This window comes from Geotrypetes seraphini, chromosome 2, assembly GCF_902459505.1.
Source record: "Geotrypetes seraphini chromosome 2, aGeoSer1.1, whole genome shotgun sequence".
NCBI lineage: Eukaryota > Metazoa > Chordata > Amphibia > Gymnophiona > Dermophiidae > Geotrypetes > Geotrypetes seraphini.
Genome location: NC_047085.1, coordinates 252,318,697 through 252,332,754, shown reverse-complemented (window position 1 = coordinate 252,332,754; position 14,058 = coordinate 252,318,697). Strand labels below are relative to the sequence as shown.

Below are 14,058 nucleotides of genomic sequence, written 5' to 3'. Positions count from 1 at the left end.
ATTTTTCCCTGAATCGGGCAGCACTAGTGCACAAGTCCCTGCGAACCTTCCCACTACCAGTCACTCTCGCTGGCTTACCGGAAGTTAGACTTATGCCACATTCCTCCTCCCGAGGGTCACCCTCAAGTCCTGGAAAGTCTTGAATAAGGGTTTCCTCTTTTACTTACTGTGAAAAAATGCCAACTCAGTCAAAAACCTCTTTTGAGTCCTATAACAAGGAGGATAGGACTCTTCCACCCCCCTTTTCCTGGGTCCTTCCCCAGTCCTTACGGTCTATTAATGGCTTCAGAGTCCTGTTATCTCTGTAGTAAATACATATGCAAATAAATATGCAAATCAGTTCCTTCAGATGCAAGTCAGTTCATTCACTCTTTAGTTTTCTTCAAGCTCTTTTGGGAAGGATAAGAGATATCTGGGATGTGCCATTATCCTCCTAGTCTCACTATGTTGATTAGTACTTCTAAACAAAACCACAATCCCACCACTCATTTCCCTATTTCCAGGGGCTGTGGAGACCTGTGATCCTTTTATTCCTGGGATGGGATGTGTACCCCGTCACAGAGACACACAAATTTAAGTAGAGGTTCTGGCTCAATTCTAAGCCTACCACCACAAGAGAGTAAGAAAACTTGAAGGTGCTGTAAAAAAGCTAAAAACTCAGGATAGGAAGAAAAACTAAAGAAGGCACAATTATACACGTGAAAATACTGAGATGAGAGAACACCAGAATGAGTTTGCTCTGCAGAAAAACAAAGACTGTAGGACTTGTACATCAGGCAAGAAGGCACACATGCACTAGAAGCTTCTGCATATTGTATTGTCAGTAAGCTCTGTGCTGGGTTCTATCAGATAATAAGAGAAGCTTCTCTTTGTTCTACCCTGCGGAGGTAGAATCTCTTGTTTGTGTGTATGGGCTCCATCGGATGACATCACCCAGCTGTGAGAATAGAAAGCCTGCTTGTTCTTAGAGAACTATGTCGGTGTTTCTTTGCTTTCGCTCAATGCACAATGAGATTCCTCAGTGTCAATGAGGACGGTGACAGGTCAAAAGTGCAACTGAGCGCAAGGCGGAAGCCCATGCCGAAGAAAAACAGTGTTTTAAGGGGCTCCGATGGGGGGGGTGAGGGGAAACCCCCCCACTTTACTGAATAGAGATTGCGCCGGTGTTGGGGGTTTGTAACCCCCCACATTATATTGAAAACTTCACTTTTTCCCTAAAAAACAGGGAAAAACTAAAGTTTCCCGTATAATGAGGGGGGTTACAACCCCCCAACAATGCCGGCGCGATCTGTATTCAGTAAAGTGGGGGGGGGAGCCCTTAAAACACTTTTCTTCGGTGCGGGCTTCCGCCTTGCGCTCAGTTGTCTCGGCACGCCTTTGTTGGCGCACACTTTTGTCTACGAACCAATTAGGACAGTGTTGAATCACATGGTGTGACCAATGTTGAGAAAGAGGAAGACATCCTTGATGCCGGTGCACCACCGATGTCCAATGTTGCTCATCCAGTCATGGAGGCTGATGCTGATGGATCAGTCTTAGAAGCGCCAAAAAGTCTCTTGCACAGGCCTCTATTTTGAGTTATTTTCTGGATTTTTAAACAAAGAACACAAATTTGAGGCCTTATGGTCAGGGCCTAGGCATGAGACGCCAACTATATAGGTCAATCCCAGAGATTACACTTACACCAAAAGCATCGCTTGAAATCACTAAGAATTTTGAAACATCAAGGGGAAAATAGCCGATACAAAAATCAAAACAGCAACTGGTGCTGCAAAAAAAAAAAAAAAAAAACAAGAAACAAACCCAAAAAACAACAACAACAAAAAACAAACCAACTTACCAAAACAACCTAAAATAATTAAAAGGGGCAAGGAAGAACAGTGGAAAACCAGGAAGACAGATGCACTGAATAGAGCTTGTTAGACATGACCTCTTCTCTGCAGAAAAATAGAGTGCAATGGTCTTGCACGCTCACATCGGGCAAGAAAGCCCTCACGCCTGAGTGATGAGTGCTGCCAAAGGCTTTTTAAAGCTACAGAATGTTGGGTAGCATCTGCACCAGGCACTGTCAGATGTTACCCAAATGTGAAAAACAATATCCTGCTTGTCCTCTGAGTAAGAAAATTAGTAGGTAATTTATTCATTTGAGCTATGAAAAAAGAGGCTATGAAAACAGCAATTTAGTAAATATCACTCATTCTTCATACAAGGATTTACAGTAGTTCAAGTAAAAGAAAAGCCACACACACATATATATGAGGCAGACCTGCTTAATAGCTTCAGTTTCCCTTACTTAATAAGTTACTGCTATTTGTCTTAGAGAGAGGAAGAAAAAATGGCTACTGTGGATGGACAGACTAGATGGGCCATTTGGCCTTTATCTGCCATCATGTTTCTATGTTTAAAATCTGATTTTCCACACCTGTCAAATTTTCAAGATATGCAGAATGAATATGCACATACTAGAATTGCTCATGAAGCCATAAATCTACGTTAACTAGATTGAAATGGCAATTTCCCACAGGTGGCCTTACCTTCATTGGCTCCTTTTCGAAGCTGTTTATAGTTGGAAGCTTGCTGTACCAAGTCTAGCAGTGTCTTTGTGAGCTGAGCATCACCTAGGGGGTATGCTTTGGGGTTCACTTCTGGCTCCGTCTAAGAGAGGAGAATTAAGCTACATGTAAAATTCAAAGAACAGTGCTCCAAGGACAGCAAATTCTGATGCCACAGATTTAAAAACAAACAAACAAAAAACCAAATAAAACCAAAAACCAAAAAAAACCCCCAAAACTCCCTTCTATGAATATAGGGTATGGTGTTATTCTGTTTATTCTTCAGAATCATTAGGATTAATAACAGTTAAGTTTTCTAGATAGATTTGTTCCTATGAAACTGCTGTACAATCCATTTTGGATAAAGTGATGTGGTAGCTGTGCTAGTCCACTTTTTTTTTTTTTTTAAAGACATAAAAACATAACACCCACCCTCAAAATAAAAAAAAATAAAAAAACAACCCAAAACATGATTTTCTTTTTTTTTTTTGTTCTGTTTTCTTTTAACTGTACAATCCATGGATTTCTTATCACTCATAACTTCAGACTTAAGCAGTTGTTAAAACTCTATAGCTAACAGTAATATGATTTGCAAGTGTGCTTTTAGCTTTGCATTAAAGAGCTTGAGAATATTTTTGAATGCAGTATGGCTGTAAAGCAGGGGCATATGATTTTAATTTGACCCCCCCCTCCAACACACAAATTGGTGTAATATCATGCTAGGAGTCTCATCTTATTATTCTTTTAGAAAATTACTACAGACACAACTTTTTGAAAAATTTGTAACCAAAGCTCCCTAATGCCTTTTAAAACATAATTATGTATTGTTTATATTTTCTAAGAAATCATTGTATTTTTTTAATAAATTGTATATCTGCTGAATGTTCAGCTTATTTGCTGTGAACTGCCTAGAACCATTTATGGCCTGGCGGGTGTATAAGAATAAAGTTATTATTATTATGTATACCACCTTGAATGAACTTCATCATTCTAACAGTTTTTAATAGTCAGTACTTAATTTCTGCCATTCCAATATTTCAGTACTTGTGTAAAGAACATGTAAAAATTGCCACTCTGGGTCAGACCAAAAGGTCCATCAAGCACTGTATCTTATCTCCCAACACTGGCCAGTCCAGGGTCACAAGAAGTAAATTACCTAGTGTATTTCCAATTTTACCTAGTTCATAAAAAGGTATGACAACTTTTAGAATCTTGTCCAAGGGAAAATTAGGTTGTTGCCTCAATTTTTCTTTGTAGTAGAAAGGCAAAGTATTCTAGACAATAGGTTTTATATCCCTGGTTGCAAATTGATTGCAGAAAGACGTCATACAGCTTTCAACTCTGCCTCATTCGCCAGTAGGTTATACTGCCACCTTCAGTTTGTGCCAAAGTAGTCAATCACCACTATAAGTAAAGAAAATAGGTGGGGGGGACAGGGAAATCTCCCAGACAATACAGTTCTGCTGTGCTCTGTAACAAATAAATGGAGGTACCAGAGGACTGGAAACTGGCGAATGTCACACCTATCTTTAAGAAGGGATCGAGAGGTGACCCCGGGAACTACAGGCCGGTGAGCCTGACTTCAGTTATAGGGAAGATGGTGGAAGCAATGATCAAGGACAGCATTTGCGAGCACATCGAGAAAAATGGCCTACTGCGGACAAGCCAGCATGGATTCTGTAAGGGAAGGTCGTGCCTGACAAACCTTCTGTACTTCTTTGAGGGAATAAGCAGTCAGGTGGACAAAGGGGAACCCATAGACATCATTTACCTCGATTTTCAAAAGGCCTTTGACAAGGTGCCACATGAAAGGCTGCTTAGGAAGCTGTGGAACCACGGGGTGGGCGGGGATGTACACAGATGGATCAAGCACTGGCTGTCAGGTAAACTACAGAGGGTCGGAGTAAAGGGCCAATATTCTGACTGGCGGGGAGTCACGAGCGGTGTGCCGCAGGGATCGGTGCTGGGGCTGCTACTCTTCAACATATTTATCAATGACCTGGAAACGGAGGCAAAGTGTGAGGTTATAAAATTTGCAGACGATACCAAGCTCTGCGCCAGAGTTAGGACCAGGGAGGAGTGTGAGGAACTGCAAAGGGACCTCGATAAGCTGGAGGACTGGGCAAACAAATGGCAAATGCGCTTTAACGTAGATAAATGCAAGGTCATGCACATAGGGAAAAAGAACCCGTTGTTCGAGTATAAAATGGGGGGGAGATTGCTGGAAGACACCGGACTTGAGAGAGACTTGGGTGTGCTAGTGGATCCATCCATGAAACCATCCGCACAGTGTGCAGCAGCCTCGAAGAAAGCCAACAGGATGCTGGGCATCATCAAGAGGGGCATATCAACCAGGACGCGGGAAGTCATCATGCCGCTGTATCGAGCGATGGTGCGCCCACATCTGGAATACTGCGTTCAATATTGGTCGCCGCACCTCAAGAAGGACATGGCAGTTCTTGAGAGAGTCCAAAGGAGGGCAACAAAACTGGTAAGAGGGCTGGAAAACTGCCCATATGCTGAGAGGCTGGATAAACTGGGGCTCTTCTCTCTGGAAAAGAGGAGGCTCAGGGGGGATATGATAGAGACCTTCAAAATACTTAGGGGCATAGAGAGGGTGGACAGGGACAGGTTCTTCAGACTAAAAGGGACGACAGGTACGAGGGGGCACTCAGAGAAACTGAAGGGAGATAGGTTCAAATCAAATGCAAGGAAGTTTTTCTTCACCCAAAGGGTTGTGGACAAATGGAATGCGCTCCCGGAGGAAGTGATCCGGCAGAGTACAGTACAGGGATTCAAACAGGGATTGGACAGATTCGTGAGGGAAAAGGGGATCGTGGGGTACTGAGGGAGGTGCTGGGGTGTTGCATAAGTATAGACAGCTCACCAGGTCGTGCAGGTGCAAGGCCGGAGGGTTAGGACATTGATGGGAAGATAGGACTTCGATGAGAAACCTAGGGGGCAAGGGGGCCCCTTCTGGTGATTAAGGCAGGTCATGACCTGTTGGGCCGCCGCGGGGGCGGACTGCTGGGCTGGATGGACCTCTGGTCTGACCCGGCAGAGGCACTGCTTATGTTCTTATGTTCATTAACTCAAACTCTATAACATTAGGTGAAACTAAAACAATCCATCTCTTAGCTTGCAACTTGTATTAATTCTGTGTTTCCCTGAAAATTATACACTGTCATATTAATTTTGGGTCAAAAAACACACTAAGGCTTATTTTCGGGGGATGCCTTTTTGTGTGTACAACTATCATCTCTCACCTATCCCCTTGTGCAGAATCTTTCTATCCCTCCTATCCCCCCTGTGTAGCAGAACCCCAAAAGCAATTTCATTGTGTTGAGTCACTGATGACATTGGTGATGCAGCAGAGGGATGGGAAGGCCCCAGCGGGGAAGGCCGCAAAGCAGCCTGTTCAGTGTTGCTGCCGCAGCTGTTTGAATGGAGATAGGTTGGCCTCGTGGTGGGAGGATCAGTGGGGTTCTGCTGCACGGGATAGAAAGATGCTGCGCAAGGGGATGGGAGGGGTAGAAAGATGCTGCGCAAGGGGATAGGTGAGATAGGTGAGAGGGGAGGAAATATGCTGCACTTAGGGGGGCAAATTGGGGAGTGTCAGGGACATTCAGGAGGGGCTTCGGGGGGGGGGGATGTCGATCCAACTAGGGCTTATTTTTTGGGGTAGGGCTTATATTAGGACCTACCCTGAAAATCATGCTAGGGCTTATTTTTGGGGAAATACGGTAGCTCTCAATGCCATCAAATTGTTTTTTGTACATGCTTATCCAACTGGCTAGAAAAATTCTGCATCTCCTGCCTCAAGATTTGTCTGAGGCAGAAAGCAGGAGAAGTAACTGGAGGGACGGGATGTCTGGAATCCTTTGCCATTTTACTACAAAGAAAATTGAGGCAAGAACCTAATTTTTCCCTTGTGGTTCATAGGATGTCAGACAATAGGTGACGTACCAAAGCAGTCCCATGTTGCTAGGGTAGGACAGATGAGCCTGCCTGCAAAACAGAGGATTCAAATGCAGCATCCTCATGAGCCGCTGTGTCCTCTCTGTAGAACTTGATAAACGTATGGAGAGTAGACCATGTAGCTGCCCTACCAATCTTCTCAGGCAGCACTGCCCGAGATTATGCCCAGGAAGAAACCACTCCTCTGGTAGAGTGGGTCCTCTGTGATATTGGTGGATGTTTCCCACACAAATCCTCCTATTACACACAGGCTGCTGTTGAATGGAATAAAGTATTGAATATATATGACCGTGGAGCTCAAGTGTCTGCTATAAATACGTATAGAGCTGATGTTGTGACTTCAACGGCGTCAATGACGGTAAAACCACTAAAAAATAAGTGACCATCATCATTAAATCCTCCGTCGTAACAGTAACCATGGATAGACGATGAGGCAGTTACGCTTAAGTTAAGTAATTGATAAAATTCACATCACGGATATATAACAATATCAGCTCTATATGTATTTATTTATAAGAAAAATAAGATAAAATTACAAAGATAAAATCACAACAATAAATTGCTTTCAAATTGAATTAATAGACAAATTGAATCAATGATAGTCTGCGATATGGTAATTTACCGAGACTAGTTCTGAAGGTAATACCAGCAGACACTTGAGCTCCACGGTCTATATATATTCAATTCAGCAGCAGCCCGTGTATAATAGGAGGATTTGTGTGTGGTACATTGAAAAATAAAAAGGATGTTTCCCACAGCCAATGTATGCTGACAAAATTTCCATATAAATTTGTCTACCTTGTCTAGCCTGACTAGTCAGAACAAAAAGATGATCTAAGAAAAGAAAGTCATTGGTCTTTTCTAAGTAGTAGAGCAAAATTCTAATGTCTAGTGCTTACAGGCGCTAATCATGCTTCTTTGAACCTGTGGGCTGAAAACATGGGTATACGAGATTCCTAGTTGACACAGAAAGCTAAAACAACCTTCAGAAGGAAGGAAGGGACCATGCACAGAGAGACTCCCACTTTCGTGATTCTGAGAAAGGGTTCTCTGCAAAAGAGCGCTTATAACTAACTCTTCTCACTAAGACGATCGCTACTAGGAAACATAGAAACAGAGTATGACGGCAGAAAAGGGCTGACGACCCAACAAGTCTGCCCACTCAAGAACCCTCCCTCCTCGAGAATCCATCTTTTAAGCATTCCTCTGGAGCGACCCCATCAGATGGTCCCATCATCCCTTGAAGTCAAACGTGGTACTGGCCTCAACTACCTGACGTGGAAGACCATTCCATCGATCAATTACCCTTTCGGTGAAGAAGTATTTCCTGGTGTCCCCATGAAATCTTCCCCCTCTGAGTTTTATATCGGGTGCCCTCTTGTCGCCGTGGGACCCGTAAGATAAAATATTTCTTCCTCCACCTCAATGCGGCCCGTGATGTATTGTATTTGAATGTTTCTATCATGTCCTCCCTTTCTCTGCGCTCTTTGAGAGAATATAAGTGTAGCCTGTTCAGACGTTCTTCATATGGGAGATCTTTGAGTCCCGAGACCATCCTAGTGGCCATTCACTGAATTGACTCAATTCTCTTCACATCCTTTTGATAATGTGACCTCCAAAACTGAACACAGTACTCCAGGTGAGGTCTCACCATGGATCTGTATAACGGCAGTATAACTTCAGGCTTTCGGCTGATAAAGCTTCTTCTAATGCATCCCAGCATTTGTCTGGCCTTTGCCAACGCTTTCTCCACCTGATTGGCAACTTTCATATCATCCCGGATGATTACTCCCAAGTCCCGTTCTGCTGCAGTTCTTGTTAGGTTTTCAACATTCAGGGTGTACGTTCTGTATGGGTTTCCGTTATCAAGGTGCATTACCTTACATTTTTTGGCATTAAAATTCAGTTGCCAAGGACTGGACCATTGTTCTAGTAAAAGTAGGTCCTGTTCCATGGTGTCGGGCTTGGTTGCGCTGTTAGGTTCTGCTGCGCTGCCCACAACTTTGCATAGTTTAGCGTCATCAGCGAATAATGTAATTTTGCCTCGAAGTCCCCGAGGCAGATCTCTTACAAAGATATTGAATAGTATCGGGCCCAAGACCAAGCCCTGCGATACTCCACTGGTCACTTCCGACGTTTTTGAGGGAGTACCATTTACTATCACCCTTTGAAGTCTGCCGCTAAGCCAGTCTTCTAACCATGCTGTTAGTGTTTCTCCAGGGCCCATCATGTTCATCTTGTTCAATAACCTCCGGTGTGGGACACTATCAAAAGCCTTACTGAAGTCTAAATACACAATGTCCAGGGACTCTCCCTTATCCAGTTTTTTTGTTACCCAGTCAAAGAAGTTTATCAGATTGGACTGACAAGACCTTCCCTTAGTAAAGCCATGCTGGTAGGGATCCCTTGGTCTTTTGTCATCCAAAAACGTGTCCAATCTGTTTTTGATCAACGTTTCCATAAGTTTCCATACTATTGCAGTGTTCTCCCCAGAAATTTTTTTTCCAACCGGGTGGCATGAAAAAGTAGCCAGGTGAGGCGGGACAGGGAAATTTGGTGGTGGGGAAAATTAAGGGCTCCTTTTACTAAGCTGCAATAGCGTTTTTAGCGCGTGCAGAATTGCCATGCTACACGGCTAGAACTAACCGTCTAGCATGTGCGGCAATTCTACGCGAGCTAAGCGCGCGGTAAAACCGCTATCGCAGCTTAGTAAAAGGAGCCCTAAATGTGTACTATTTGTATTAGTAAATTATTATTAGTTATTTTCCAATCTATATATATAAAATCGGAGGTATGTATGTGTGTATGTGCCGCGATCACGCAAAAACGGCTTGACCGATTTGAACGAAACTTGGTATGCAGATCCCTCACTACCTGGGATGATATGTTCTGGGGGTCTCACGGCTCACCTGCACACGTGGGCGGAGCTACAAACATAAAATCAGATTTCACCCATTCATGTCAATGGAAAAAAATGTAAAAAGCTGCCATTCTCACAGTAATTCAAAAACGGCTTGACCGATTTGAAAGAAACTTGGTATGCAGATCCCTCACTACCTGGGGTGATATGTTCTGGGGGTCTCGCGGCCCACAACTCTATGTTGCTTGCTCAAGGGTGGGTTCACCCAAGAATTTATATATTCTTGCTCCAGGAGGTGAAACTAAAATTGTTGTTTATAATCACGTTTTGTTAGTTGTATTGTATTCATTTTGTCAAATATTTCACATTATAATTTGAATATTGTACTTTTTATTAAGCTGTAAAAAAATAATTTCATTCACCACTATAAAGTATCTTTATTTGAATCCATTTACAGTGTTATTGCTATAATTAAATACCCGTGCAACGCCGGGGCATCAGCTAGTACTCAATATGACTGCCTTTCTTAAGGTTTGACACTTGTTCCATAATATATATATTAAATTTAAGAAGTATCCAATTCTAGAATAATTAGATATTTGCCCTCTTTCAAATGGTATAGAGCAGCGTCTCTCAAAACTTTTTTAACTCCAGCACACTAAACGGAGCAAATGTTTTTTGTGGCACACTAAATGCAGCAAATGTTTTTTCATGGCTGGAAAAAATTTCTGGGGAGAACACTGATGCCCTTATTTTCAAGGTCCAATCACATCAAAGAATGATGCTTATCTGGGCAGTTGTATAATAAAAAGAATGGATAAGATAACATGAGAAGTGAAATTGTCATGAATCAGAGGGATACATACCCTGTAGGTCCTAAAAGCAGGCTTGTGGATTAGATATAAACTATGATGGCATAACTAGCATATGTAAACCAACACTTTCAATTGGTGACTACTATAGTTGTAGGACAAAGTAGTAATAAAGTTTTGCAGAAAAATATATGTGAGACAAGTGTTAACTCTAGATTTACTCAAAAAGAAGGAAAAAGCCTCAGAAAAAGGCCCTCCCACCGCCACAAAGGTGGATATCAAGGTGGTTAGACGGTAACCTCACAGGCAAAACCTTCATTGATATGAGTTATTTGAGCAAAAAACTTGTGCTTCACATGTATAAATTTATAGATAGAGGAAAGACCACTTATCTTCAACTGATCGGCACACCGACGGAGGCCAGCTTTTCACCGACAAGCTGCATCAGGGTGTGACCCGACCGATCAGTCTTGAGAGAGCGGAAACTACCGCTTCAAGAGAGTCCAAAAAGATGGCTTCCAAGTCTCAAGACTGATCGGTCGGGTCACACCCTGATGCAGCTTGTCGGTGAAACGCTGGCCTCCGTCGGTGTGCCGATCAGTTGAAGATAAGTGGTCTTTCCTCTATCTATAAATTTATACATGTGAAGCACAAGTTTTTTCTCAAATAACTCATATCAATGAAGGTTTTGCCTGTGAGGTTACCGTCTAACCACCTTGATATCCACCTTTGTGGCGGTGGGAGGGCCTTTTTCTGAGGCTTTTTCCTTCTTTTTGAGTAAATCTAGAGTTAACACTTGTCTCACATATATTTTTCTGCAAAACTTTATTACTACTTTGTCCTACAACTATAGTAGTCACCAATTGAAAGTGTTGGTTTACATACATTGGTTTTCAATATATCTGTGTTTCTATAGCTATAACTAGCATATGTGACACCCAAGGCCCATCATTTTATGACATCCCCCATCTGTATGAAAAACATGATTTTTAGTAACAATCCACACATCACACAAGAGTGTACCTAGGAAAAGACAGCATCTTACATATTGCAGTGAGCAGTACATCAATACACCCATTGTAAAACTAAACAAGCCAGATTAGTACAGATCAATCCTACACAGTCAATCCTAACTGAATACCATGTCTTTCGAACACACCTTCGCCTAGTATGGAATATGTAATCACAAACTAACCCCTCTCCCTTTTACAAAACTGTAATGTGGTTTTTAGCTATGGTCGTAACAGTTCAGACTCTCATAGAATTCTGAGCAATTACCACCATGGCCAGTGCTAAAAAAAACGCTCTACAGTTTTGTAAAAGGGGGGATAAAATAGAAAAACGTAGACAAAGGTTAAATTGAACTACCAAGAAGCTGGACTCTGTATACAATGCAACACCACAGAAACAGCGATGCATCTCCCCTAAAGCAAAAAAATAAATAAATATAATTTTTTTCTACATTGTCTTCTCTGGTTTCTGCTTTCTTCATAGTCTTGACACTCTCTTCCTTTCATCCACTGTCTACCCTCTCTCTGCCCCTTCTATATGGCATCTTCTCTCCTTGTATTCCCCTTCCATCTCTCCCTACACCCCTATTATTCTGGCATCCATCTTCTTCCCTTCCCTCCTTCAATGGTCTGGCATCTCTCTCCTCTTCTTCCCTTCCCTCTCCCACACCCCCATGGTCTGGCATTTCACTCTCTCCTCTCCCTTCCCCCCACTTCCATCAGCATCTGCCCCCTTTCTTTCCTTCCAACCCAATTCCATCCAGTATCCTTCCCCCTTATGTCTCTCTCTCCTTTCCCTGCATACCAATTCCATCAGCATCTGCCCCCTTTCTCTCCCTCCACCACCCTTCCTTACCACCCTGACCTCCTTTTTCTCCCTCCACCACCCTTCTATACTCCTCTCTCCCTCCAAACCAGCAAGGTCCCATGATGACTGCTTCTGTTGCCTCTGCCTCTGGAAGATGTAAGTGACGTTGGCGGGGGTGGGCCGGCAGACACAGGGAATTGCATCAAGGTTCCGCAATTCCGGAGGCAGAGGCGGCAAATGCAGTCATCGTGGGACCTTTCTGCACTTCAGTGCGGCTGCTGACTCCGCTTCAGAATAAGTACAGCAGCCGTCCTGAGGTGCAGGTGCCATTTAGAGCAGCTTGGAAGGTACTGGATCCAGCCTGCTGTGTACCCCCCTAGGGCTGGCACCCGGGGCGGTCTGCCACTGTATGAGGGGACAAAAAATAACAGAAAGAATGGATAACTTGACCAATTTAGACATGTCCTACAATTATAACCACAAAAATACGTCATAAAATGTAATTCTAAACTCAAAAGACTCCAGACGAAAAGCAAACTATAGAAAGGAAACCAGAAAAGACCAAACCCATAGTACTAAGATCCAAATGCTAAAATCGGACATGTCCATTACGAAGAGACGTGTGAATCACCACTAATTATAATGAGTGAGTCTTTAAAATATGAGACGGTAACGGATAGCCAGACCTGGTGAACAGAAGTGACAAATACTGGAGCCAAAACCAGAGCACCGTGATGAAACTTGAATATGGATACCTTGCATTTCTTGGCGTTGAAGCCCAGCTGTCAGGTAGATGACCAACATTCCAACAAAAACAGGTCCTACGTCATACTATCGTGTAAATCAGATCCGCTCACTATGTTACATAGTTTGGTGTCGTCGGCGAATAGTGTTATTTTACCTTGAAGCCCCTGAGTCAGATCCCCTATGAATAAGTTGAAAAGGAGCAGTACTCCACTTGTCACTTCTGACGTTTTAGAGAGGGTACCGTTAACCACCACCCTCTGAAGTCTACCATTGGCTATTTTTTGGGCTTGCAAGCTACTTTTAAAATGACCAAGTCAAAATAATATACTAACAATAAAATTTTTTTTAAAAAACCACAAAGCACACTGTACGCAGAGAAAATGTTAATAATCATTCCTATTCCGGGGTACTCTCAAAGAGGTCAAAGCAGATGACTCTATGCACTGTCACCTCACTAACAACCATACAAAAATAGACCATACTAAACCACGATAGCAGTTTGCTGCGCTGAATGCCCAGCGCTGCTCTTGACGTTCATAGGCTCCCTGCGCTAAAAAACGCTATTGCGGTTTAGTAAAAGGGGACCATAGTGTAAAATATAGACAGCAGATATAAATTCAGACACATTTTGATCAGTAAATTTAAAATGAACTCATTTTTCCTACCTTATTGTCTGGTGATTTCATGAGTCTTTGGTTGCACTTTCTTCTTCTGACTGTGCATCCAATCTTTCTTCCCTTCTTTCAGCCTGTATGCTTCCTCTCCTCCTGACTTCATTCCCCTCCCCCCAACTTTTTCTTCCTCTCTTCCTGCCCTTTCTTTCTTTCTCCTTGCCCTCCCCCAAGCCACTGCCAATGTCACTGCCATCGGGGAACATGCCCCAAAGCCGCTGGCCGCCGCCCCCACCAACCTCTCCCTACTTCGGGCCGACCAGCATTCCTCTCCCCGATGTCAATTCTGCCTTCGGAGAAGAAGGCTGATCGGCCCAAGATCACAATCGATTGGGGAAATGCTGCCGGGTCCTGCCTTCGCTGAAATTGAAAGTAGGCAGGACCCGGCAGCAAGAAGAGCAAATGGAAAACTTCACTGACCTGTCTCCCACCTTAGCCTGTAGTGAATTTATGCTTCGGGGATCTAACATGTGCGTGCCGGCTTCCCTTCTCTTCCCTCCCCCCCCCCCCGGACATAACTTCCGGTTTCGGAGGGAAGAGGAGGGAAGCCGGCTAGCCAGAACGTCCTCTCGACATCAGAATTGACGTTGGGCAGTGAGAGAAGCAGGAGATCAAAGAGC

At 43.3% G+C, this 14,058-nt stretch overlaps 1 protein-coding gene across 3 annotated transcripts in view; it reads right to left on the bottom strand.

The window, feature by feature from the left end:
- The window catches only part of SNU13 (small nuclear ribonucleoprotein 13), an 85,135-nt gene that overhangs the window by 3,066 nt on the left and 68,011 nt on the right, over positions 1-14,058 (bottom strand). For all 3 annotated transcript variants that reach the window (XM_033929363.1, XM_033929364.1, XM_033929362.1), the window contains exon 2: positions 2,535-2,655. In XM_033929363.1, the coding sequence (XP_033785254.1) occupies positions 2,535-2,655 (121 nt within the window). The remainder of the gene's footprint in view (positions 1-2,534; positions 2,656-14,058) is intronic.